At 41.6% G+C, this 26,707-nt stretch overlaps 6 protein-coding genes across 23 annotated transcripts in view; all 6 read right to left on the bottom strand.

Annotated features, from left to right (window-relative positions):
- Positions 1 to 26,707, bottom strand: part of LOC116335353 (protocadherin gamma-C5-like) — a 281,881-nt gene that overhangs the window by 115,064 nt on the left and 140,110 nt on the right. Inside the window, exon 1 of one of the 18 annotated variants that reach the window (XM_039618225.1) lies at positions 14,119 to 16,690. The exons of 16 other annotated variants lie outside the window; for them this stretch is intronic. In XM_039618225.1, the coding sequence (XP_039474159.1) occupies positions 14,119 to 16,545 (2,427 nt within the window). In that variant the 5' untranslated portion in view covers positions 16,546 to 16,690. Of the gene's footprint in view, positions 1 to 7,637; positions 10,197 to 14,118; positions 16,691 to 26,707 lie in introns of those variants that run through there. One more of the 18 variants, XM_039618253.1, reaches the window with a different exon arrangement.
- Positions 1,060 to 3,697, bottom strand: LOC116336107 (protocadherin beta-16-like). Its single transcript, XM_039622576.1, has one exon. The coding sequence runs from the start codon at positions 3,478 to 3,480 to the stop codon at positions 1,060 to 1,062; it is 2,421 nt and encodes an 806-aa protein (XP_039478510.1). The 5' UTR covers positions 3,481 to 3,697.
- Positions 10,701 to 13,260, bottom strand: LOC116336105 (protocadherin beta-16-like). The gene has a single exon (XM_031759892.2). It carries the CDS (start codon positions 13,098 to 13,100, stop codon positions 10,701 to 10,703), a length of 2,400 nt encoding a protein of 799 aa, XP_031615752.2. The 5' UTR covers positions 13,101 to 13,260.
- Positions 17,412 to 20,020, bottom strand: LOC120443614 (protocadherin gamma-A1-like). The gene has a single exon (XM_039622547.1). The coding sequence runs from the start codon at positions 19,869 to 19,871 to the stop codon at positions 17,412 to 17,414; it is 2,460 nt and encodes an 819-aa protein (XP_039478481.1). The 5' UTR covers positions 19,872 to 20,020.
- LOC120443613 (protocadherin gamma-A11-like) lies at positions 20,483 to 23,016 on the bottom strand. Its single transcript, XM_039622544.1, has one exon. The coding sequence runs from the start codon at positions 22,910 to 22,912 to the stop codon at positions 20,483 to 20,485; it is 2,430 nt and encodes an 809-aa protein (XP_039478478.1). The 5' UTR covers positions 22,913 to 23,016.
- Positions 23,545 to 26,090, bottom strand: LOC116336103 (protocadherin beta-16-like). Its single transcript, XM_031759889.2, has one exon. It carries the CDS (start codon positions 25,984 to 25,986, stop codon positions 23,545 to 23,547), a length of 2,442 nt encoding a protein of 813 aa, XP_031615749.2. The 5' UTR covers positions 25,987 to 26,090.

The following is a 26,707-nucleotide window of genomic DNA, read 5'->3' as shown; positions in this document are numbered from 1 at the left end:
CCCACTTCAATATAATTTAGCTCCAAATGTAGTGTGAATGGTAAATATACTGGTTTCTACAAAACACTTAAAAAACACCTGCTTTAACACTCAAACGCCTTGTCCAGCATGTTTCATTCACACATTTATTCATTTTTTTCTTGCGCTAATACATTTCTAACTGTCACACTCCAATGAACGCATCGGGAGAAGCTCAGGGTTCAATATCTTGCCCAAAGGTAATTTTCACTCAGACCGGAGAAGCTATTGATCCAACACCACACGTCCCATTGATACATGAGTTCCTCTACCTCGGGAGCTACAGCCAAACCAACTAACAGTGTTTTCTTTCTTAAAATTATCAGTCATGAAAATGATTCCGTGAAAGTAACCACCACAGCATACTCAAAGTATTAAATAAGCAAATTTTGTGAAGACAAAATCCCACAGGAATAATAAAAAGATATGTAAAATACAAGAAGAGTACAAATAAGTTCAATAGTGTCGCTGTCTGCGGTCCTGAAATCACTATCCTAGACGATCAAGATGAGTGGGGGCACCACTGTTTTACATTAAGGAAAACAAAACAAAAAAATAAATAAATGAAAAAAAAAAGAATAAATAAAACGCTATGCCCTTTCTGGACAGTATAACTAAATTATAACATTGTCAGTGCTGAGTATTTAGTCAAATGTCTTTAGCAAAATCTTATGAAAGAGTGAAATGAATGACTGAAAATTCTGGTACCGATAAGAAAAGAGGTGATGAAATAATTTTAACTAAAGTTTACTTACATCATATTTTTAGAGGAAAATTTAACGACTAAATAGAAATTGATTCACCGTTTCATATAACAATATTTGACATAGAAACAATTTAAAATAATTAGCATTAAAACCTTTTGCACGAAAACTTAGAGAAGACTTAGCGCACAATTTCACAACGGTAAAGTAATTTCCCTTTATAGTTCTAATAGGTCATCAATGAATAAAATTTAAATTATATATAAGATCGGTGGTTTGGTAAAATAGCAGGATAATTTCAACAGTATAACCGGATACTGAATAATTTAAAAAGACATTATGACAGAAAGTTGAAGTCACATTTATAACTGACCTCCAGAGGAGAGTCTGGTTCGTCCAGGATGCTCTTTTCACTCTGTATCCGCTGCATCGTTCCTGTAGAACTGGGGTCCATTATCAGCACGTTCTGACTACCAGCTCTGCCGAACTTACAGTCACTCTTTCTGGAGTCAGTCGTCCTGCACACCTCGTAATTGTACACATGTGGCAGAGTGCCTGTTCCCAAAGTGTCTGAGTATCGAGGTGGATAATATGGAATGACAGGCAGGTTGGAGTGATACAGGATGCGAGACTGTCTCCACCTGTAGATTTTGACTGATATAATAACCACTAAACACGTGATGAAGAGGAAGGAAACTACAGCCAGAGCCAAGACTAAGTAAAAAGTCAGGTTGTCATTGTACTCCTTGTCGTGTGTCAATTCAGTGAACTCCGACAGTACTTCAGGGAAGCTGTCCGCCACCGCCACGTTAACAATGACTGTAGCTGAACGAGAGGGCTGCCCGTTGTCCTCCACTATAACAGTCAGTCTTTGTTTGATAGCATCTTTATCAGTGACTTGGCGGATAGTTCTGATTTCTCCATTCTGTAAGCCCACTTCAAACAGCGCCCTGTCTGTGGCTTTCTGCAGTTTATAGGAGAGCCAGGCATTCTGTCCAGAGTCCACATCAACAGCCACAACTTTAGTCACCAGATAGCCCACATCCGCTGAACGAGGCACCATTTCAGCCACCAGAGAGCCACCAGTCTGGACTGGGTACAGAACCTGAGGGGGGTTGTCGTTCTGGTCTTGGATCATTATTTTCACAGTCACATTGCTGCTGAGTGGAGGAGAGCCTCCATCCTGCGCTTTTACGCGGAAGTGGAAATCTTTGATCTGCTCGTAGTCAAAAGAACGCACTGCATGGATGACTCCACTATCAGCACTAACGGACACATACGAGGAGACTGGCACTCCGTTAACGGAGGAGTCCTCCAGTATGTAAGAAACACGGGCGTTCTGGTTCCAGTCAGCGTCTGTGGCCTTGACTGTGAATATAGAGAGACCTGGCGTGTTGTTTTCTACAATATAGGCCTCATATGAGCTCCTCTCAAAGACAGGTGCGTTATCATTAACGTCTGAGATCTGTAGGTTGAGAGTGACGCTGCTGGAGAGGGAGGGCACTCCCTCATCAGAGCAGGTCACAGTGATGTTATACTCAGAGGATCTCTCTCTGTCTAATTCACTGTCTGTTACTAAGGTATAGAAATTATTTGTTGATGATTTTATAATAAATGGTGCATTTTCGCTGATAAAGCATTTCACGATCCCACTGTCTCCAGAATCTAAGTCCTCAACATTTATCATTGTAACTACTGTGTTGAGATTAGCATCCTCTGATATCACAGTTGATTTGGACATTATGTTGATTTCAGGTTTATTGTCGTTTACATCCAGAACATCAACAATCAGTTTACAAGAATCCGTGAGTCCCCCCTCATCACTTGCGCCTATATTTATTTGGAAGCGTTTTGTTTTTTCAAAATCAATGGTTTCAACCAATGAAACTTGCCCGTTTTCTGTGTTTACTTCAAACATTTTCTTTACGTTACCTAACGTATTTGTGATTGAATATGTTATTTTACTGTTAGAGCCTTGATCTGCGTCTGACGCTGTAACAGTAACAACGACTGTTCCTTTAGGTGAATTCTCAGTGACTGTAGCTTTGTATGTTTGCTGTGTAAAAACCGGAGCATTATCATTAACGTCTAAAACTGTAATGAGAATCTGCATTGTTCCTGACATCTGTGGCTCTCCTCCATCTACAGCTGTTAACACGAGGGATATCTGCTCTTGTTTCTCTCTGTCTAAAGGTTTCTGCAGTACCATCTCAACGTTTTTCTGTCCATCGGGGTTACTGTGCAGTCTCAGAGCAAAATTGTTGGTCGACTTTAAATCGTAGTTTTGAACCGCATTCATACCAACATCAAGATCCACAGCCCGTTCCAAAACAAATTTTGAGCCGGCAGTTGCAGACTCGCTAATTTTGAAATTCATTTCGCTTTTTTCAAAGGTTGGTGCATTATCATTGATGTCTGTGATCTGTACTGTAACCGTATAAAATTCCATCGGATTCTCCAAAAGGATCTGAAAATGTAAAGCACAAAGCACCGTCTCTGTGCACAGCGCCTCTCTGTCTATTCTCTCCTTGATGAGGAGGACTCCTCTTTCTCTGTTCAGCTCGATGAATTGGTCGCTATTTCTGCTATAGATCTTAGCTTTTCCTGATATTAAACGTTTAATTTCTAAACCTAAATCCTGTGCTATGTTTCCAACTAAAGAGCCTCTAGACATTTCCTCCGGAATCGAGTAACTGACCTGCCCGAAGACTGGTCCGAAGGAAAGGAGAGCGACAAACAGCAGTAGTTGCCGTTTCATTGTTCTTTCAGATTTCTCATTCAACGTGGATTCACAATCTATATTCCACACAACAGAAGATATGTATTCCAAAGTCAAAACTTAACTGTATATATTCCGGTCAGCGAAAGCAAATCTCTCCAAAATAAAAATCTTTCTTCAGTATTTATCCTCCTTGATCAGAATCGCTCGATCTTTGTGCGTCGTGTTCCCTCTTTATAATGTTGATGTTACATGGGCGGTGCTGCTACAAACATAGTCTCAGTCCTCAACACTCTGGTCAACAGCGGCCCTAAGAGTCCGCACTACAAAACTGCAGAATATCATCTAAAATTCATCCGCAGGACAACTTACTGTCAAATGTGTGCAAATTCAGTAATATCAGCCTACAAAATCTTTAACACTGTCATTTGAACTTGTAAAAAGAACAATCGGGAATTTATTGTGTTTAATTTCTAGGCTCACAATAACAGTATATTAAGAAAAACAGGCAGTGACTGTGATGTTAAGATATCAATGGTGTAAGAGTGGTTAGCCCCGATAAAACAAGTCAGCTGAACGAACGAAAGGGAAAATGCGTCGGGAAAACACAAGTTTACTTAAAGATGGATAACTGTGAAATAAGTGAAGATTTAACAAAACAAAGAAACAAAAAACTTTGGCGCTTGAATTGTGGAAACAGCACAAAATGGACACGAGGTAACATAAATTAATATTGCTAATGCTGCTGTCCGTGGTTCTGAAGTGAATGTGGTTAACATTTGAGGTATATTAATATTGATTAGATGCCATTAAGATTCTGTTTAGAAAAAATTTATCTCTCAAGCATATTAACATTGTTTTTGTTTTGCGCATGTGTAAAATTGATGTATTAGTTATTCATTGTTGTGCTATGTTATGATAGCGCCTGTGTTTGGCTCTGCCGCTGCCGGGTGCAGTTTGTCGCGCTCTACTACTTTTTGTGTTATTTTCTTCTACTCTACTGTTCTCACTTAGTTTTAAGGATGTATTGGCTGCCTTGGTGTATGCTAGCCTGGCTTTGCTATCCATCCGATCCTCACGATCTCTCTTCGTCCTCCTTCGGCATTTTCCACCTTCCTCCATTAGCTGGATCTTCGTCAGACTATTTCGGCGGTCCCTCTAGACCACGGAGAAGGAGAGGGAGAAGAGGAGGTATTCAGGTAAAGCTCAGGCTTTACTGGCGGCGGGGTTTGGCTGGTAAGCGACGTCGAGAGTGCCTTGTCTCCTGTGCTCAGAAAAGCTCCATGGAGGGGGACTTGTTTTCCACGTCCCTGTTTGGATACGCTGGGCCCGGCTCTTTGAGACCGTGCTGCCTTAGGAGGGTTTATCCAGACTCTTCTGCCGGCTGACTCTTTATTCGCTCGGTGAGTGGATTCTACGAGCGTGGTGGCTCAAACCCTGTGTACCTACGTCCTTTAACTTGAGCCTTTGCAAATAATGAGGCATCTACCTCGCTGAATATGGCGCTTTTAACGCGCGATCTCTGTCTAATAAATCATTCTTGTTGAATGATTTTATATTATCTAAAAAACTAGACTTTTTTTCCCCCCTGACTGAGACCTGGCAGCGGGACGTAGACTACTCGTCATTTGTTGAACTCTGCCCGGATGGCTATACTTTTATAACCCAGCCTGGGGTATCTGGCCGGGGTGGTGGGCTTGCTGCGGCTTTCCAGGACCGTTTCTCCTGCCGCTCCGTGAAAATTGGACATTTTCTTTCGTTTGAGATGCAGCTGCTTAAAATTGGAAACAAGGATCCCTTTTACCTTGCTGTGGTATATCGTCCACCTGGCTCTAATGGGCTTTTTTATCGAGGCTCAGTGACTTCTTATCCTCTACTATAAAGCTGTCTAGGTTGCTTATAGTTGGGGACTTTAATGTACACGTTGATGATGACTCCGACCCCTTTGCCAGAGACTTTATCAACATTATGGATTCTTTTCATTTTGCTCAGCATGTGCCCGGTCCTACACATAGCAAAGGTCACACACTGGACCTTGTTCTTACTTTGGGTTTGCTCTGAGGACATTTTTATTTCTGATCACCATGTTATTGTTTTTAACGTGTCGTTTAATCTCTGTTCAAGGGATGGTTAACTCTCGCATCTTAAACTCCTCCACAGCGGAGAAATTTGCGGATGCGCTTAACTTACAGCTATCTCCTCATAATGGTGTCGACTTCTCAACCAATCTTTTTTAATAATCATTGCCTTTCTATTTTAGATGAAATTTGTCTGGTTAAAACGAGGAGAGTTTCTGCCTCCAAATCTCCTCCTTGGCTAAATGGCAGTATTCCTTGTCTAAAACGTGATTGTCGAAAAGCGGAGCGCAGGTGGAGGAAAACACATCTAAATGTTCATCTCCTCTATGAATTCAGTGAAAGCATCCTCCTGTTCACTTGACGTTGTACCTGTATCATTATTCAAAAATGTCTTTCAGTCTATTGGTCTATGTGTGCTCACTTTAATCAACTCTTCACTGGCATCTGGCATAGTTCAGGTTTATTTTAAAAATGCTGCTATTCTCCTACTTTTAAAAAAACCTCAGCTAGACCTCTCTCTTTGGAACAGTTACAGACCAATCTCTAAATTACCGTTAATCGCTAAGCTTCTAGAAAAGGTTGTGGCTAAGCAACTTATAGTGGGTCTGGACAAACATAGAATTTGCGATAAGTTTCAGTTCGGCTTTCGTAGAGGTCACTCAACGGAAACAGCCCTTCTTAGGGTCTCTAGTGACATTTTGATGAGTAATGATGCAGGAAAATGCTGTGTTCTACTTATGCTGGACCTCACGTTGGCGTTTGACACAGTTGACCACCACATCCGCCTTGAACGGTTAAAACATTGGGTTGGTGTATCTGGAACTGCCTTAGAGTGGTTCTGCTCATATCTACATCACCGATCCTTTTCTGTGGTGGTCTCCGAGTTTAGGTCATCCTCTACATCCCTTACTTATGGTGTCCCTCAAGGTTTGGTTTTGGGGCCTTTACTGTTTTTAATATATCTTCTTTCGGCTATCAGCTCTTTTGAGGACATTTCTTATCACTGTTATGCTGATGATATTCAGCTGTACATTTCTTTTAAGCCCCATGATTTATCTAAGCTTCAGCTTCTGAATGACTGCTTAGATTTGATTAAACGTTGGATGGCTGCAAATTTCCTCCAACTCAACGAGGGGAAATCTGAAGTCCTTGTATGTGCTCCTGACAGATTTTTATCCCAGATAGTGAAACCCCTGGTCCTCTCTCAGTTTATGTTAAATCCTCTGTCAGGAATTTAGGTGTCACCTTTGACTCGACTCTCACATTGGATGGTCATGTTAAATCTCTGGTTCGGTCTTGTTTTTATCATTTAAGAAATGTGGCTAAGTTAAGCCCTATTTTATTTCGCTCTGAACTGGAGATTGCTATACATGCATTTATCTCCTCACGCTTGGACTATTGTAGCTCACTGTTTATGTGTCTAAGCAAAGGTTCTCTGGATTGTCTGCAGGTTGTGCAAAACGGTGCAGCTAGGCTTTGGACAAAATCCTCTAAGCATTCACACATGACACTGTTGCTATCTCAGCTACACTGGCTTCCTGTTGAATTTAGAGTCCGATTTAAGATCCTGGTCTTGACTTTTAGAGCTTTGTACGGATTGGCATCAGCCTACATCTCTGATTTGCTACAGCCCTATGTCCCTAGCAGGTCCCTGAGGTCATCTGATCAGGGCTTACTTGATATAAAACATACTAAAATGAGAACTAAGGGTGATAGAGCTTTTGCCATTGTGGCCCCTAGACTGTGGAACTCTCTCCCCAAAACCTTAAGAACTCTGGACTCAGTAGCTGCTTTTAAAAAAGAACTCAAAACTCACCTTTTTAAAACTGCTTTTGGTTAATATCTCCCTGTTTTATATTGTCTGTTTTACCTTTTTATGATTTGTTATCTTATGTGCAGCACTTTGTGATTCTGTTTAGAAAGGTGCTATAAAAATAAAATTGTATTTATTTATTTTTATTTTATGTTAAGTAAAGATTAAGTAAACATAAGAAATTTACCAACAAATTCAATATACGACTCTAGTCCCACAATGAAAAACTTCTCTCAAAACAAACAGATTTGAGCATTATTTAAAAATGTAATAAATACACTGACACCATATTAAAGTGGTCTAACCTCTATCGGAGAGTCTGGTTCATCCAGGATGCTCTTTTCACTCTGTATCCGCTGCATCGTTCCTGTAGAACTGGGGTCCATTATCAGCACGTTCTGACTACCAGCTCTGCCGAACTTACAGTCACTCTTTCTGGAGTCAGTCGTCCTGCACACCTCGTAATTGTACACATGTGGCAGAGTCCCTGTCCCCAAGGTGTCTGAGTAACGTGGTGGATAATATGGAATGACAGGCAGGTTGGAGTGATACAGGATGCGAGACTGTCTCCACCTGTAGATTTTGATTGATATAATAACCACTAAACACGTGACGAAGAGGAAGGAAACTACAGCCAGAGCCAAGACTAAGTAAAAGGTCAGGTTGTCATTGTACTCCTTGTCGTGGGTCAACTCAGTGAACTCCGACAACACTTCAGGGAAGCTGTCGGCCACCGCCACGTTAACAATGACTGTAGCTGAACGAGAGGGCTGCCCGTTGTCCTCCACTATAACAGTCAGTCTTTGTTTGACAGCATCTTTATCAGTGACTTGGCGGATAGTTCTGATTTCTCCATTCTGTAAGCCCACTTCAAACAGCGCCCTGTCTGTGGCTTTCTGCAGTTTATAGGAGAGCCAAGCATTCTGTCCAGAGTCCACATCAACAGCCACCACTTTAGTCACCAGATAGCCCACATCTGCTGAACGAGGCACCATTTCAGCCACCAGAGAGCCACCAGTCTGGACTGGGTACAGAACCTGAGGGGGGTTATCGTTCTGGTCCTGGATCATTATTTTCACAGTCACATTGCTGCTGAGTGGAGGAGAGCCTCCATCCTGCGCTTTTACGCTGAAGTAGAAATCTTTGATCTGCTCGTAGTCAAAAGAGCGCACTGCATGGATGACTCCACTATCTGCACTAACAGACACATACGAGGAGACTGGCACTCCATTAACGGAGGAGTCCTCCAGTATGTAAGAAACACGGGCATTCTGGTTCCAGTCAGTGTCTGTGGCTTTGACTGTGAATATAGAGAGACCTGGTGTATTGTTTTCTACAATGTAGGCCTCATATGAGCTCCTCTCAAAGACAGGTGCGTTATCATTAACATCTGAGATCTGTAAGGTGAGAGTGACACTGCTGGAGAGGGAGGGCACTCCCTCATCAGAGCAGGTCACAGTGATGTTGTACTCAGAGGCTCTCTCTCTGTCTAAATCACTGTCTGTTACTATACTGAAAAAGTTATTTGATGTGGAAGAAACTAAAAATGGAATATTCGTGTTAATATTACACTGAACGTTTCCATTTTCGCCTGAGTCTGGATCTTGGATATTTATGATTGTCACAACAGTGCCAGGTGTAATGTCTTCTGCTATTATGCTAGACTTTGACATGACATTTATAACAGGTACATTATCATTTGTATCAAGTATTTCTACAACAATTTTACTGGTATCGGCCAATCCCCCTTCATCACTGGCTTGAACATGTATTTGATATTGTCGCTTCTTTTCAAAGTCGGTGTTTCCGACCAGTTTAATTTCACCAGTTTCTCGGTTCACGTCAAATGTTTCCGAAGCATCGTCCACGGAGTTTAATATTGTATATGATATCTTTCCATTGGATCCGTCGTCTAAATCAGAAGCACTAACTGTAATCAGTACAGTTCCTTCGGGCGAATTTTCTTTTAAGGTTGACTTGTATATTTTTTGAGGAAAAACTGGAGCATTATCATTACTATCAAGCACATTTACGTTTATCTGAACTGCTCCGGAGAGCTGCGGTTCACCGCCGTCTACTGCAGTCAAAACAAGCGACAAATGTTCCTGTTTTTCTCGATCTAAAGGTTTCTGCAAAACCATTTCTACCAGCTTACTTCCATCCGCTTGATTCTGCACCTTCAAAACGAAGTTATCAGTGGGCTTTAACAGATAACTTTGAAGGCCGTTTACACCCACATCGAGATCTATTGCTTGTTCGAGCATAAACACAGTTCCTGTATTAACTGATTCACTTATTTTGAATTTCATCTCACCTCTTTTGAAAATTGGGGCGTTGTCATTAACATCTGTCACTTCCACGGTAATGCTATAAAATTCCATCGGATTCTCTAAAATAACCTGGAAGTGTAAAGCACAGGGCGCCGTCTGCGCACAGATCAGCTCTCTGTCTATTCTGTCTTTGACGAGGAGGACTCCTCTTTCTCTGTTCAACTCAATGTACTCTGCGCTGTCTCCGGTATAAATCCGAGCTTTCCCTGATTTCAGCCTTTTTACATCCAAACCAAAATCGTGTGCAATATCACCCACAAAAGAGCCTTTCGGCATTTCCTCTGGAATGGAGTAACTGACCTGCCCAGTCACTGAGCAGAAACAGAAAAACAAGGTGAAAAGCAGCACTTGCCGTTGCATTGTTCTAACCGCCATGTTCCAGTAAAATAAGCCGTGTAATATTGCCGTAAAAAATGGATTCCACTTGAAAAGTAATCCTGTTTATATCATCATGTTGTATGTAGCCACTTTTAAAATCGAAAATTGCAACTTTAAAATAACAGCTCCAGTCCAAACTGAAGCTTAATACGCTGATCTTCGTGTCCTGTACTGCTCATTGTGTCTTTCTCTCGTTCTGTATCGTAAAGGATGGGGATGGCACTGCTGATTTCTTTTCCTATATAACAAAGGATGGTCAACAGCGGCCCTAAGAGTTCATCTTCCTGAACTACAGAATATTATCAAGGATTGAAAATGAGAACAAGTGGTTTCTATTTTAAAATGATTACATTTCTTTAAATGATCAACGCTTGCTTTTTTTCATACTACTACTACTACTACTACTACTACTACTACTAATAATAATAATAATAATAATAATAATTTCGTTTAAACGAAAACAAAAAATACAGTAAGGTGATAAACTCAGCTGCTTCAAATTGTTGAACTACCTTGCGTCAACGCCTTTTTATATTCCATGAACTGTCATGATGTGTCATTGTAATTAATGAATTCAGCACTATGGACAGCTCCCACCAGAAAACAGGAAAAAGAAGTTAATATTTAATACATGAATATTCATTACTATAACATTGTGGTTTATGGAAGACTAACCTCTAGAGGAGAGTCTGGTTCATCCAGGATGCTCTTTTCACTCTGTATCCGCTGCATCGTTCCTGTAGAACTGGGGTCCATTATCAGCACGTTCTGACTACCAGCTCTGCCGAACTTACAGTCACTCTTTCTGGAGTCAGTCGTCCTGCACACCTCGTAATTGTAGACATGTGGAAGAGTCGCTGACCCCAAAGTGTCTGAGTAACGTGGTGGATAATATGGAATGACAGGCAGGTTGGAGTGACACAGGATGCGAGACTGTCTCCACCTGTAGATTTTGACTGACATAATAACCACTAAACACGTGATGAAAAGGAAGGAAACTACAGCCAGAGCCAAGACTAAGTAAAAAGTCAAGTTGTCATTGTACTCCTTGTCGTGTGTCAACTCAGTGAACTCCGACAGCACTTCAGGGAAGCTGTCCGCCACCGCAACGTTAACAACGACTGTAGCTGAACGAGAGGGCTGCCCGCTGTCCTCCACTATAACAGTCAGTCTTTGCTTTACAGCATCTTTATCAGTGACTTGGCGGATAGTTCTGATTTCTCCATTCTGTAAGCCCACTTCAAACAGCGCCCTGTCTGTGGCTTTCTGCAGTTTATAGGAGAGCCAGGCATTCTGTCCAGAGTCCACATCAACAGCCACCACTTTAGTCACCAGATAGCCCACATCTGCTGAACGAGGCACCATTTCAGCCACCAGAGAGCCACCAGTCTGGACTGGGTACAGAACCTGAGGGGGGTTGTCGTTCTGGTCCCGGATCATTATTTTCACGGTCACATTGCTGCTGAGTGGAGGAGAGCCTCCATCCTGCGCTCTTACATGGAAGTGGAAATCTTTGATCTGCTCATAATCAAAAGAGCGCACTGCATGGATGACTCCACTATCAGCACTAACGGACACATACGAGGAGACTGGCACTCCGTTAACGGAGGAGCCCTCCAGTATGTAAGAAACACGGGCGTTCTGGTTCCAGTCAGCGTCTGTGGCTTTGACTGTGAATATAGAGAGGCCAGGTGTATTGTTTTCTACAATATAGGCCTCATATGAGCTCCTCTCAAAGACAGGTGCGTTATCGTTAACGTCTGAGATCTGTAAGGTGAAAGTGACACTGCTGGAGAGGGAGGGCACTCCCTCATCAGAGCAGGTCACAGTGATGTTATACTCAGAGGATTTCTCTCTGTCTAAATCACTGTCTGTTATTAAATTATAGAAATTATTTCTTGTTAATTTTAAAATGAATGGTACATTGTCGCTGATAAAGCATTTCACGTTCCCGTTGTCTCCGGAATCTAAATCCTCAGTATTAATCATCGTGACGACCATATTGAGTTTAGCGTCCTCTGATATTACAGTTGATTTGGACATTATGTTGATTTCAGGTTTATTGTCGTTTACATCCAGAACATCAACAATCAGCTTACATGAGTCTGTTAGTCCTCCATCGTCATTAGCACGGAGATTTATTTGAAAACGTTTTGACTTTTCAAAGTCAATGGTTTCAATTAATGAAACTTGCCCGTTTTCCTCATTTACATAAAACATTTTCCGGACATTGTCTAACGTATTTGTGATTGAATATGTTATTTTACTGTTAGAGCCTTGATCAGCGTCTGACGCTGTAACAGTAGCAACAACTGTTCCTTTAGGTGAATTCTCAGTGACTGTAGCTTTGTATGTTTTCTGTGTAAAAACCGGCGCATTATCATTAACGTCTAAAACTGTAATGAAAATCTGCATTGTTCCTGACATCTGTGGCTCTCCTCCATCTACAGCTGTTAACACGAGAGAGATCTGCTCTTGTTTTTCTCTGTCCAAAGGTTTCAGAAGTACCATCTCAACGTTTTTCTGTCCATCGGGGTTACTGTGCAGTTTTAGACCAAAATTTTCAGTTGGTTTTAGTTCGTATTTCTGGAGATCATTAATACCAACATCCAGATCCACAGCCCGTTCCAGGTCGAATTTTGCTCCTGTTGCCGCTGATTCGCTAATTTTGAAATTCATTTCGCTTTTTTCAAAGGTTGGTGCATTATCATTAATATCTATGATCTGGACTGTAACCGTATAAAATTCCATCGGATTCTCCAAAAGGATCTGAAAATCCAAAGCACAAAGCGCTTTCTCTGTGCACAGCGCCTCTCTGTCTATTCTCTCCTTGATGAGGAGGACTCCTCTTTCTCTGTTCAACTCGATGTATTGGTCGCTATTTCTGCTATAGATCTTGGCTTTTCCTGATATTAAACGTTTAATTTCTAAACCTAAATCCTGTGCTATATTTCCAACTAAAGAGGCTCTAGACATTTCCTCCGGAATCGAGTAACTGACCTGCCCGAAGACTGGTCCGAAGGAAAGGAGAGAGACAAATAGCAGTACTTGCCGTTTCATTGTTCTTTCAGATTTCTCACCCAACGTAGAGTCCCAATCTACTTATATTCCACACAACAGAAGATATGTATTCCAAAGTCAAAACTCAAGTGTATATATTCCGGTCAGCGAAAGCATATCTCTCCAAAATAAAAATATTTCTTCAGTATTTATCCTCCTTGATCAGAATCGCTCGATCTTTGTGCGTCGTGTTCCCTCTTTATAATGTTGATGTTACATGGGCGGTGCTGCTACAAACATGGTCTCAGTCCTCAACACTCTGGTCAACAGCGGCCCTAAGAGTCCGCACTACAAAACTGCAGAATATCATCTAAAATTCATCCGCAGGACAACTTACTGTCAAATGTGTGCAAATTCAGTAATATCAGCCTACAAAATCCTTAACACTGTCATTTGGACTTGAAAAAAGAACAATCGAGAATTTATTGTGTTTAATTTCGAGGATCACAATAACAGTATATTAGGAAAAACAGGCAGTAACACAGAATATGATATTGAGTTTGTAAATCTATCAAAATAGAGTGTTGAAAAAAAAAAAGTCAGCCGACGGACTGAAAGAGGAAAATGAGAGCGGAACTAATACGTTTTCTGAAATACTGATAACTGTGAACAACAAATAAAGAAATAAAAACTGAAGACGATAAAAATCCTCTGGTATTTAAAGTATGGACACCGCACCGAATTTTTAACATGTGGAAATGAGGCTATAGGAAGCAATACTACTAATGTTGCTGTCCGTTGTTCTGAAGTGAAAGAACTCGATATCTGAAGCACAATGACTTCCATTAGATGCCTTTAAAAGTGAAAAGTCATTTATAAGACCTGTTAGTGTTGTTCTTTTTTGTTGTGAAGTTAAACACGAAGGTAGTGATAACATGTGACATAAAATGAAACGTATATAAACACATACAACATAGCAGCTACCTTTGAGATCTAAAATGTCATTATCAGCAAAGAGATTTTTTTAGTGGATTTAAAACATCTTGCACACACTTAAAATATATTAAAGCCATCTAACCTCTAGAGGAGAGTCCGATTCATCCAGGATGCTCTTTTCACTCTGTATCCGCTGCATCGTTCCTGTAGAACTGGGGTCCATTATCAGCACGTTCTGACTACCAGCTCTGCCGAACTTGCAGTCACTCTTTCTGGAGTCAGTCGTCCTGCACACCTCGTAATTGTACACATGTGGCAGAGTCCCTGTGCCCAAAGTGTCTGAGTAACGTGGTGGATAATATGGAATGACAGGGAGGTTGGAGTGATACAGGATGCGAGACTGTCTCCACCTGTAGATTTTGACTGATATAATAACCACTAAACACGTGATGAAAAGGAAGGAAACTACAGCCAGAGCCAAGACTAAGTAAAAAGTCAAGTTGTCATTGTATTCCTTATCGTGTGTCAACTCAGTGAACTCCGACAGCACTTCGGGGAAGCTGTCCGCCACCGCCACGTTAACAATGACTGTAGCTGAACGAGAGGGCTGCCCGCTGTCCTCCACTATAACAGTCAGTCTTTGCTTTACAGCATCTTTATCAGTGACTTGGCGGATAGTTCTGATTTCTCCATTCTGTAAGCCTACTTCAAACAGCGCCCTGTCTGTGGCTTTCTGCAGTTTATAGGAGAGCCAGGCATTCTGTCCAGAGTCCACATCAACAGCCACCACTTTCGTCACCAGATAGCCCACATCTGCTGAACGAGGCACCATTTCAGCCACCAGAGAGCTACCAGACTGGACTGGGTACAGAACCTGAGGATGGTTGTCGTTCTGGTCCTGGATAAATATTATTACAGACGCATTGCTGCTGAGTGGAGGAGAGCCTCCATCCTGCGCTTTGACTTTGAATTTAAGTTGTTTAATTTGTTCATAATCAAACGAGCGTACTGCGTGTATCACTCCAGTTTCAGAATTTATTGACACAAAAGAAGAAACTGAGCTTCCACTGACCTCGGCATCGTCTATAAAATATGAGATTCTCGCGTTTTGATTCCAATCATGATCTCGTGCGCTGACTGTGAATATTGACCCCCCCGGGACATTATTTTCAACGACATAGGCCGAATATTTAGGTTTGGTAAAGAGCGGCGCATTATCATTCACATCAGAAATTTTTAGATGCAAATTTGTTTGTGTAGAAAGTGGGGGTGACCCTGAATCGGTTGCAGTTATTGTTATGTTGTATTCAGGTTTTGTTTCTCGATCAAAAGCTACATCTGAGAGCAAATTGTAATAATCGGTCAAAGAAGACTGGATTTTAAATGGGAGATTAGAATCTATTGAGCACGTTATATGACCGTTTCTTTCTGAGTCTGCATCTTTAACATTAAAAACAGCTATAGTTGTACCCGGAGAAACATCCTCTGAAATGATGCTCGAAAATGACATTATACTTATAAGTGGCGCATTATCATTTATGTCCAGGACCTCAACGACAACTTTGGTTGCATCACTCAGTCCTCCCTGGTCTTTGGCGATCACTCTTATTTCATACTTCTTGTCTTTTTCAAAATCAATGTTATCAACAACAGTAATTTTTCCGGAGGAACTATCAATTTCAAATTTTTCCGCGGATTTCCCCTTTACGTTAGAAAACGTGTAGGAAACCAAGCCATTTGAACCACTGTCTGCATCTGAAGCATTCACTGTAGTTATATAGGTGCCTATTGGCGCATTTTCTGCTACAGTAGCTTTATACAGCGATTGATTAAAAACAGGAGGATTATCGTTGACATCAAGAACAGTGATCTCTATGTTCACTGTACCAGATCGCCGTGGAGTTCCTCCGTCTACTGCAATCAGCTTTAAGGAGAGGTGTGGGTTCAACTCTCTGTCTAAAGGCTTCTGTAAAATCATTACAGCGAATCTAACTCCGTCGGCGTTAGAGAGCTGCTTTAAGACAAAATGATCATCAGGGGACAAAACATAATTTTGCAAGCTGTGAATTCCTGAATCGGGGTCATATGCGCTTTCTAAATCAAAATGAGACCCCACTGTAGCAGATTCACTAATTTCTAGGTTAATCACTTTACTTTTGAACGTCGGTGCATGGTCGTTTATGTCTAATATTTCTACTGTCACTCTGTGCAGTTCAATGGGATTTTCTAAAATAATTTCAAAGCTTAAACTGCACGGCGTTACGTCTCCGCAAAGCTCTTCTCGGTCAATTCTCTCCTTCACGAATAGAATTCCTTTGTCTGCCTCCAGTTCTGTGTACTGACTGGTTTCTCCGCTCACGATCCGGGCCCGGCCAGAACGGAGCCTTCTCAGATCCAAACCGAGGTCTTGAGCTACATTACCGATAAGAGAACCTTCCTTCATCTCCTCTGATACTGAATAACGGATTTGGCCTCTGATGGTGGAAATCATGAAGACAAAGATGAAGAGAAGCCATGTCGTCGTTTCACACATCAGCCGTTTTCGGAATGGCTGCTGCTGTATCCCCATGTTGCTACTAAAAAAAATCCAAAACACGACTTGAGATCAGTCGGTCACACATAAAAAAAGCAAATTGGATCCCAGTTCAATGGAGATGCGCCTTTAATTGTTAAAACGGCTGGATTGCTATTAAACAGGCAGATTCACTGCGACTCTCTCCAACGTGTCTCTGAATAAAGAGTGGTTTTAGACCTCTCCTCTTTCTCTCGGCTGTCTGTAACAACACCACAACGTTTTCCTGATCAACAGCGTCCCTTAGAGTCCAAACCGAGTAGAGAAGCGAATACACTGCAAATGCATAAAAAACAACTATGCAACATACTGCGGGAACAGAACAACTCAACTATTAATTAGTTGCAAATAATATTAACTGAAGAAATATATAGCACCACATGTAGCATAAAGACACATACTGTATACCAAATGAGACCAAAGGCGATATATAACAACTTTAGAAGAATAAGCTTTAATTAGCTCTAAACTTCTAAACGCTTTAAAGTCGAAGTAGTGAAATAAATACAAAGGTTAAAGAAGAGCAGTGACTACAAAGAAAAGCCGGTATATTTAGTAGACAAACCTCAAAAGAACAAAAACACGAGGAAACTGTAAATATTTATGAATAATATTTAGTACATTTAAAATGTGGAAAAACATCGGCATAATTTGTGTATCCCACTTCGCTTGGCAGTGTAATAATTATAATGAAAATACTGATAATATGTAAATAGAAAATATAATATCACGATATTGTTTGAGAATATGGGTAAGATAATAATTTTTAAAGTTGTTCATGTGAATGCAAAAACTATGTCAACTGATGGAAAAAAAGTTTACTGTCCATGGTGCTGAAAACGAAAACTTACTGTGCCACTAAGCTAAAGCGCTGAAAAGGAAAAACTAACCTCTAGAGAAAAGTCTGGTTCATCCAGAATGCTCTTTTCACTCTGTATCCGCATCGTTCCTGTAGAACTGGGGTCCATTATCAGCACGTTCTGACTACCAGCTCTGTCGAACTTACAGTCACTCTTTCTGGAGTCAGTCGTCCGGCACACCTCGTAATTGTACACATGGGGGAGAGTCCCTGTCCCCAAAGTGTCTGAGTAACGTGGTGGATAATATGGAATGACAGGGAGGTTGGAGTGATACAGGATGCGAGACTGTCTCCACCTGTAGATTTTGACTGATATAATAACCACTAAACACGTGATGAAGAGGAAGGAAACTACAGCCAGAGCCAAGACTAAGTAAAAAGTCAGGTTGTCATTGTACTCCTTGTCGTGTGTCAACTCAGTGAACTCCGTCAACACTTCAGGGAAGCTGTCCGCTACCGCCACGTTAACAACGACTGTAGCTGAACGAGAGGGCTGCCCGTTGTCCTCCACTATAACAGTCAGTCTTTGTTTGACAGCATCTTTATCAGTGACTTGGCGGATAGTTCTGATTTCTCCATTCTGTAAGCCCACTTCAAACAGCGCCCTGTCTGTGGCTTTCTGCAGTTTATAGGAGAGCCAGGCATTCTGTCCAGAGTCCACATCAACAGCCACCACTTTCGTCACCAGATAGCCCACATCTGCTGAACGAGGCACCATTTCAGCCACCAGAGAGCCACCAGTCTGGACTGGGTACAGAACCTGAGGAGGGTTGTCGTTCTGGTCCTGGATAATTATTTTTACACTCGCATTGCTGCTGAGTGGAGGAGAGCCTCCATCCTGTGCTCTGACTAAAAACTGAAGCTCTTTAAGTTGTTCATAATCAAATGAGCGAACTGCGTGAATAGTTCCAGTTTCGGCATTAATGGATATATAAGAAGAGGTTGGATTGCCACTGATCTGTGTTTCTTCGAGAAAATATGATATTCTAGCGTTTTGATTCCAGTCACTGTCTCGTGCGCTGACCGAAAATATGGACATTCCCGGGGAATTGTTTTCTGTAATGTAAGCAAGGTAGCTGTTTTTATCAAATAATGGCGCATTGTCATTAACATCTGAAATTCTCAGTCGTAAAACTGTTGTGCTTGACAAAGATGGCGTTCCTGAGTCACTCGCCCTTACAGTTATGTTATACTCAGGTTCAAGTTCCCTGTCAAAAGCTGACACTGTTATTAATGCATAGTAATTAGTTATTGTGGATTTCACTTTAAACGGGAGAGCGCTGTCTGTTGCGCAGCTAATTTGACCATTTTGTTCTGAGTCTGCATCTATTACGTTTATTATTGCGACTGTGGTGCCAGAGGGAGAATCTTCCGGTACAGGACTGGAGAATGACATCACATTTATAACAGGTGCGTTATCATTGACGTCTATAATCTCAATTAGAACTTTGCTCGAATCTGTTAGACCTCCTTGGTCCATAGCTTCAATCATAATTTCGTGTTTCTTTTCTTTTTCATAATCTAGGTGCCCTGCGAGTGTTATAGTTCCCATAGCTTCATCTAAATGAAATATGTCAGCCAGCTGTTCTTTCATGTTTGAAAATCTATATGTAACAAGACCGTTTGACCCGATGTCTGCATCGCTTGCATTCACTGTCGTGATGTAGGTACCTCTTAATGAATTTTCCAAAACGGCAGTCCTGTAGAGAGACTGGTTAAACACTGGAGGATTATCATTAGCATCCAGCACTGTAATATCTATATTTACAGTACCAGATCTATGCGGAGTTCCACCGTCTATAGCGATGAGCTTCAGTGATATTTTTGGCTCACTTTCTCTATCTAACGGTTTTTGTAAAACCATCTCAGCATACTTTCGACCATCCGGACTTGAGTGTTGTTTCAGATCAAACATGTCATTTGTGTTTAATATGTATTTTTGTAGACCATTACTGCCCACATCTGCGTCCTCGGCGCTGGCCAATAAAAATCGCGATCCCAGTGTCGCAGACTCGCTAATTTCAAATTTCATTTCTTCCTTCCTAAATGTCGGGGAGTTGTCGTTTATGTCAGTTATCTCTACTGTTATTCGGTGCAGCTCCATAGGATTTTCTAAAATAACCTCAAAGCTGAAGCTACATGGTGTTACATCTCCACAAAGCTGCTCTCGGTCTATCCTCTCGTTCACGACTAAAATGCCTTTGTCTGTTTTCAGCTCCGTGAACTGGATGCTTTGTCTGGTCACAATACGGGCACGGCCAGAACGAAGCCTTTGCACATCCAGACCGAGATCTTGAGCTACATTTCCAATAAGAGAGCCCCTTTTTAGCTCCTCTGGGATTGTATACCTGATTTGGCCAAACACGATGTGACTGAGGCAGCCCAGAAACAGCAGAAAGGGCCATACTGACCTGAAATTCAAACGCCATTTTACACACGACCGAGGCGAGTTTTTAAACGCCATTGCACACACAAAAAACGAAAATTGCACAAAATCCTTTTGTAAACGATCCACAACGAACAAAGGCTGTTATATCCAGTATCCTTTGATTTTGAAGTCCTTGCTCTTAACGGATTTGTGACTGCAGCTCTGAATGCGAAGCCCACCGTTTATTTTCGATCCTCAGCAAACGGGAAAAAGGAAGCCTCTGCCTCCACCAAATCAGCACTGAATACTAGTTTCGCTGACCAACAGCGTCCCTTACTGTCCAAATACACGAATATCACAAACACGAAAAGGAAAAAAGTGCTTTCAAAGCACTTTTCTGCTTTACATTTTTAATCAGCAATCACACATCTGTCTTTTAACTACAATGCCATGAAGTCTTATGCAGAAATACCAGTGGGACAGTTGTTTTAAAATATAACAATAACTACTTAAATTAAAACAATAGATCTTGCTCCTCTTTTCAAAGTAAATTAAGCAGCACGTTAAAAAGGGAGTGTGAACCTTCAAGCAGTTGAGCTGTCCAAGAGTTGTGGTTCTGAAAACGCACCACGGGTTACCAGAAATGTGAGCGATGAAATGTGGTATAACGTAGAATAAACCGCTAAAGAATGTGGGCATAAACTTAATTAAGTCAAAGTCCTCACCTCAAGAGGAGAGTCTGGTTCATCCAGGATGCTCTTTTCACTCTGTATCCGCTGCATCGTTCCTGTAGAACTGGGGTCCATTATTAGCACGTTCTGACTACCAGCTCTGCCGAACTTACAGTCACTCTTTCTGGAGTCAGTCGTCCTGCACACCTCGTAATTGTACACATGTGGCAGAGTCCCTGTCCCCAAAGTGTCTGAGTAACGTGGTGGATAATATGGAATAACAGGGAGGTTGGAGTGATACAGGATGCGAGACTGTCTCCACCTGTAGATTTTGACTGATATAATAACCACTAAACACGTGATGAAGAGGAAGGAAACTACAGCCAGAGCCAAGACTAAGTAAAAAGTCAGGTTGTCATTGTACTCCTTGTCGTGTGTCAACTCAGTGAACTCCGACAGCACTTCAGGGAAGCTGTCCGCCACCGCCACGTTAACAATGACTGTAGCTGAACGAGAGGGCTGCCCGTTGTCCTCCACTATAACAGTCAGTCTTTGTTTGACAGCATCTTTATCAGTGACTTGGCGGATAGTTCTGATTTCTCCATTCTGTAAGCCCACTTCAAACAGCGCCCTGTCTGTGGCTTTCTGCAGTTTATAGGAGAGCCAGGCATTCTGTCCAGAGTCCACATCAACAGCCACCACTTTAGTCACCAGATAGCCCACATCTGCTGAACGAGGCACCATTTCAGCCACCAGAGATCCACCAGTCTGGACTGGGTACAGAACCTGAGGGGAGTTGTCGTTCTGGTCTTCAATATTTATTCTAACTGTGGTATTGCTGCTTAAAGGAGGGGAACCCCCATCCTGTCCTTTTACAAAAATGTGTATAGTTTTAATTTGTTCATAGTCGAATGATCGTAGTGCCTGTATAACTCCGCTTTCTGCGTTTACTGATATGTAAGTAGATATAGGACTACCATTTAACTCGGTATCAATAAGCAGGTAAGACACGCGTGCGTTCTGTCCTGAGTCGGAATCGCGTGCTTTAACGGAAAACACAGACAATCCCGGTGAGTTATTCTCCATAACAGAAGCCTCATAATAACTCTGTTCAAATATCGGGGCATTATCATTTACGTCTGCTATTCTAAGTGTTATTGTCTTGTTTGTTGAGAGGGGTGGGCTCCCTTCATCCACTGCCGAGAAAGTGATATTATAAACAGGATTACGCTCCCTGTCGAGCACACCGTTTGTGACCAGAGTATAATAATTTTTTAGAGATGAATGAATTGCGAACGGAATATTGCTGTTTACTGAGCAGTCTACTTTTCCATTTTTGCCTGAATCCAGATCTTTGACGTTTATGATAGCCACGGTAGTCCCACTAGGTGAATTCTCGGCAATAGCATTAGAAAACGAGGTTAGTGTTATTAAAGGAGGATTGTCATTGACGTCTATAACCTCAATTATCACATTTGTTGATGTGCTCTGTCCACCTTGATCTTTTGCCTGTACCCCAATCTCATATAATTTATTCTCTTCATAATCAATTATACCAGTTACTGTTAAATCGCCGGTATTTTCGTCCAGATGAAATAGTTCGGCAACATTACCGGACATTCGATTAAAATGATAAGTAACATGGCCATTTATCCCTTCATCTGCATCTGTTGCGCTCAAGCTCACTACTAACGTTCCTCCTGGGACATTTTCTTTAACAGAAGCCTTGAAAATTGATTGCATGAATACGGGAGCATTGTCGTTTGTGTCTCGCACAGTTACGTGTATTTTTAAGGTGCCTGAACGCTGTGGTTCACCTCCGTCCACAGCAGTTAGCGTGAGGAGCAGCTTTCCTTCTTTCTCTCTATCTAAAGGTTCAGAAAGATAAAGCTGTGCATATTTATGACCATTTGGGCTGGACGAGACCTTTATATTAAAATGTGTTTTGGGGTGTATTGTATAGCCGTGTAAAGCGTTAATGCCAACATCGGGGTCTGTTGCACTCACTTGCAATATTTCGGTTCCTGGAAGAGCTGATTCCAGGATTTCTAAATGCATTTCCTTCTCCTGAAACGCAGGGGCATTATCATTAACATCCAGTACTTCCACAACAACGCTATGCAGTTGAATTGGATTTGTCATAATCATTTCCAAATTCAAGCTGCAAGGCGATGTCTGTCCACAAAGCTGCTCTCTATCTATTCTCTCTCCCACGACCAGATTTCCTTTGTCTACATCCAGCCTAATATACTCACTGCTGTCACTGATAACAATTCGGGCACCGCCTGATTTCAGTCTTTTAGCGTCGATACCTAAATCTTCAGCGACATTTCCCACAAACGAGCCCTTCCTCATTTCCTCTGGAACAGAGTAGCGGATTTGGCAAATTGTCGCGTCGATGAGAAAAACAAGGATGAAGGCCCGTACTTGCCATTTAACCGTGCGAGCCATCCTGAAAGAATGCATATTTCTCAATCAATTAATCCAAGTCCACATAGAAGAATGTCGACAAAAGGCTTTTAAACTGTCGATATCGTCCTTCTCTCTATGCAGTTGTAATCCACAGTTGGAGACCGAATGTATCCGCCTAAAATCAGTGTCGAAAATAAGCGAATGTCTTGCTCTCCTACTGTATATTTAGAAGAGTACAGAGGGTGTAAAGCTTTACATGTGCTGTAAAGACCAACAGCGGCCCTTAGAGTCCAAAGTAAAAATAACAAGTGATGTGAACAAGGAAAGAAAAATAAACTTATATAGGAGCAACAATTCAGGAGTGAATTAACACTAAAATGAAAACAATAGATGATGCTTAAATACTTCATGTGACAAACAGAAAAAGAGTAGTGCAGCACAGTCATGAGTAATACAATTTGAGTCCACTGTAAAAGAAATAAACTCAAACATATACTCTGATTACAGTAGACATCTTGAGAGTGGTTTGTAGCCGCCAGCAAAATTAATAAAACTTAAAGAAACAACGTACATACTTTAAGGAAATCAACTTTTATAGTGACTCATGTAACTGAAGTCAAACTGATTAGAAAACAAACTAAAGAGTATTAAACTATTCCAATATAATTGACTGAACGTTAATAAAATCAGTGGATCAATAAACTAACCTCTAGAGGAGAGTCTGATTCATCCAGGATGCTCTTTTCACTCTGTATCCGCTGCATCGTTCCTGTAGAACTGGGGTCCATTATCAGCACGTTCTGACTACCAGCTCTGCCGAACCTACAGTCACTCTTTCTGGAGTCAGTCGTCCTACACACCTCGTAATTGTACACATGTGGCAGAGTCCCTGTTCCCAAAGTGTCTGAGTAACGTGGTGGATAATATGGAATGACAGGCAGGTTGGAGTGATACAGGATGCGAGACTGTCTCCACCTGTAGATTTTGACTGATATAATAACCACTAAACACGTGATGAAGAGGAAGGAAACTACAGCCAGAGCCAAGACTAAGTAAAAAGTCAGGTTGTCATTGTACTCCTTGTCGTGTGTCAACTCAGTGAACTCCGACAGCACTTCAGGGAAGCTGTCCGCCACCGCCACGTTAACAACGACTGTAGCTGAACGAGAGGGCTGCCCGTTGTCCTCCACTATAACAGTCAGTCTTTGTTTGACAGCATCTTTATCAGTGACTTGGCGGATAGTTCTGATTTCTCCATTCTGTAAGCCCACTTCAAACAGCGCCCTGTCTGTGGCTTTCTGCAGTTTATAGGAGAGCCAGGCATTCTGTCCAGAGTCCACATCAACAGCCACCACTTTCGTCACCAGATAGCCCACATCTGCTGAACGAGGCACCATTTCAGCCACCAGAGAGCCACCAGTCTGGACTGGATACAGAACCTGAGGTGGGTTGTCATTCTGGTCCTGAACTACTATTTTAACTGTCGCCACTGAACTCAGAGGAGGGGATCCAGCATCACGTGCAGTTACATTAAATTCAAACCACTTAATCTGCTCGTAATCAAACGATATCACTGCATGAATAACACCGGTATCTGAATTTACTGAAACCAGCGAAGACACAGCCAGCCCATTAATGTCCCTCTCCTGCAAAAAGTAAGAAACTCGGGCATTTTGGCCCCAGTCTGCATCATTAGCACTCACAGTAAACACAGAAAGTCCAGGAGAGTTGTTCTCTGCGACAGTTTTAGTGTATTCCGAATGATCAAATTTGGGTGGACTGTCATTGACATCAGATACTTTTACATTGATGTTCTTACTGCTTGACAGAGGCGGGGAACCCTGATCAGACACAGTTATGGTGAGATTATACTCAGGGTTACTCTCTCTGTCTAAAAAGTCTTCAGTTACTATGGTGTAGTATCCCGTTAGTGAAGACTCGATTTTAAAAGGTACGTCAGAGTTAATGGAGCACTTGACAGCACCGTTACCATCAGAGTCTTCGTCATCCACGTTAAGAACAGCTATAGTTGTACCTGGAGGAGAATCCTCAGATATCGAGTTAGAAAATGACATGAGCTGTATCGTAGGGACGTTGTCATTTTCGTCAGTTATTTGAATGATAACTTTACATGTATCTGAAAATCCTCCGTGGTCACTAGCCTGCACGTTCAGTTGATAAGTCTTAGATTTTTCAAAGTCGAGTTTACCTGTTACTTTAATCTCTCCTGTTAGAACATTTACTTCAAAAAGTTGTTTCGTCTCCTTTGCAACAGGAGGGATAGAGTATGTTACCTCTCCGTAGTGGCCCTTATCTGCGTCATTTGCACTCACAGTGGTTATCACGGTTCCTTCGGGAGAATTCTCTTTGACTTCTGCTTTATAAACAGGCTGGCTACACACAGGCGAATTATCATTAGCATCCAGCACAGTGATATGAATACGCACTGTCCCTGATCTCCGTGGCTCCCCGCCATCTGAAGCAATCAGCACGAGACTGTGAGTCTCCTCTTTCTCTCGGTCCAACGGGTTATGTAAAACCATTTCAACAAACCTGCCTCCATCCGACTGGTTTTGCACTTCTAGCTTAAAATGATCAGAGGGTTTAAGTGTGTATTTTTGAATATCATTAACGCCAACATCGGAGTCATCTGCACTCAGCAGAGAAAAGCGAGTGCCTAATGCAGCGTTTTCAACAATATTTAAGTTGATTTCGTCTTTTGGGAACGACGGACTGTTATCATTTATATCTGTCACCTCCACTGTCACACGATAAAGCTGGATAGGATTTTCTAAAATCACCTCGAAGCTGAAGCTACAGGGCGTCGTCTTTCCACACAGTTCCTCCCGGTCGATTCTCTCTTTAATAACAAGGATGCCTTTGTCTTTGTTTAAATCCACATACTGTCGGCCTCCTTTAGTAATAATTCGAGCTTTACCTGAAATCAGCCTCGCAACATCCAAGCCTAAATCTCTCGCAATGTTTCCGACAAACGATCCTTCGGCCTGCTCCTCCGGGATGGAATACCGAGCCTGACCAGCCACTGCGCTCAGCTCGATGAGACAAAGAATCAACACCAACGCTTGCCGTCGGCCTCTGTCAGCCATTATCCACATGGAGGCCACCATAAATCCAACGGTGCAGACAGAGTGATTGTTTTTAACTTCGAACTGATGTTATTAATCTAAAAACTCGACACAGTTATGTATTTTCCGCAAGTAGACTCCAGGAGAGATTCTACACTTGAATCCGTGATGGAACAGAGCAGCGTCTCGCTTAGTATTATCACACTTAGTGAATATAAAAGGGAGGAGCGCTGCATTAAGGGTCTGGACACAAACTCAGTGACGCATCAACAGCGGCACTCAGAGCTCATTTACGGTAATGTATCTTGTAGAAGCTTAAATACTTTTATATTCCAGAAATATTTGATTGACAAAGTGAAGGATAATTAGAGAAGAGCTCGAAAGAAAAAGGAGCATTAGATTCTCAAACAATGTTCAGGTCCTGTTAAAACAAAGTGTCTTCAGTATGAGATGACAATGTTACCAAATCTAACTTAACTTTAATTTTCTCATCATCTCAATTCATTATTTCAAAAAAACAAAAAAACAAAACCCAACAACACTGAATATTAACACTTCAATAAATGATATAAAACAGCATGAACGTTAAATGGACAAAAAAGTAGTAAAGTCTTAATGATTACGGATAGTCTGGAAGTGAGGCTAAGCTCTCTTTTAACAACTTTTCTATTTAAAGGGTCTATTTTTTTTCCTTTCTTACTGCTACAAAAACACAGAAATATATAGCTTATTGATTAAATCAGAGAAACTTCATTAAAAAAAG

This window comes from Oreochromis aureus, linkage group 2 (genome assembly GCF_013358895.1).
Source record: "Oreochromis aureus strain Israel breed Guangdong linkage group 2, ZZ_aureus, whole genome shotgun sequence".
In the NCBI taxonomy this organism is placed as follows: Eukaryota; Metazoa; Chordata; class Actinopteri; order Cichliformes; family Cichlidae; genus Oreochromis; species Oreochromis aureus.
Note: the sequence above shows the minus strand (reverse complement) of the source record. Positions and strands in the feature narration are given on the sequence as shown.

Excerpts from the sequence above, each read along its gene's own strand:
- LOC116336103 (XM_031759889.2), bottom strand. The coding sequence starts at position 25,986 with ATGGTGGCCTCCATGTGGATAATGGCTGACAGAGGCCGACGGCAAGCG.
- LOC120443614 (XM_039622547.1), bottom strand. The coding sequence starts at position 19,871 with ATGGCGTTTAAAAACTCGCCTCGGTCGTGTGTAAAATGGCGTTTGAAT.
- LOC116336105 (XM_031759892.2), bottom strand. The coding sequence starts at position 13,100 with ATGAAACGGCAAGTACTGCTATTTGTCTCTCTCCTTTCCTTCGGACCA.
- LOC120443613 (XM_039622544.1), bottom strand. The coding sequence starts at position 22,912 with ATGCATTCTTTCAGGATGGCTCGCACGGTTAAATGGCAAGTACGGGCC.
- LOC116336107 (XM_039622576.1), bottom strand. The coding sequence starts at position 3,480 with ATGAAACGGCAACTACTGCTGTTTGTCGCTCTCCTTTCCTTCGGACCA.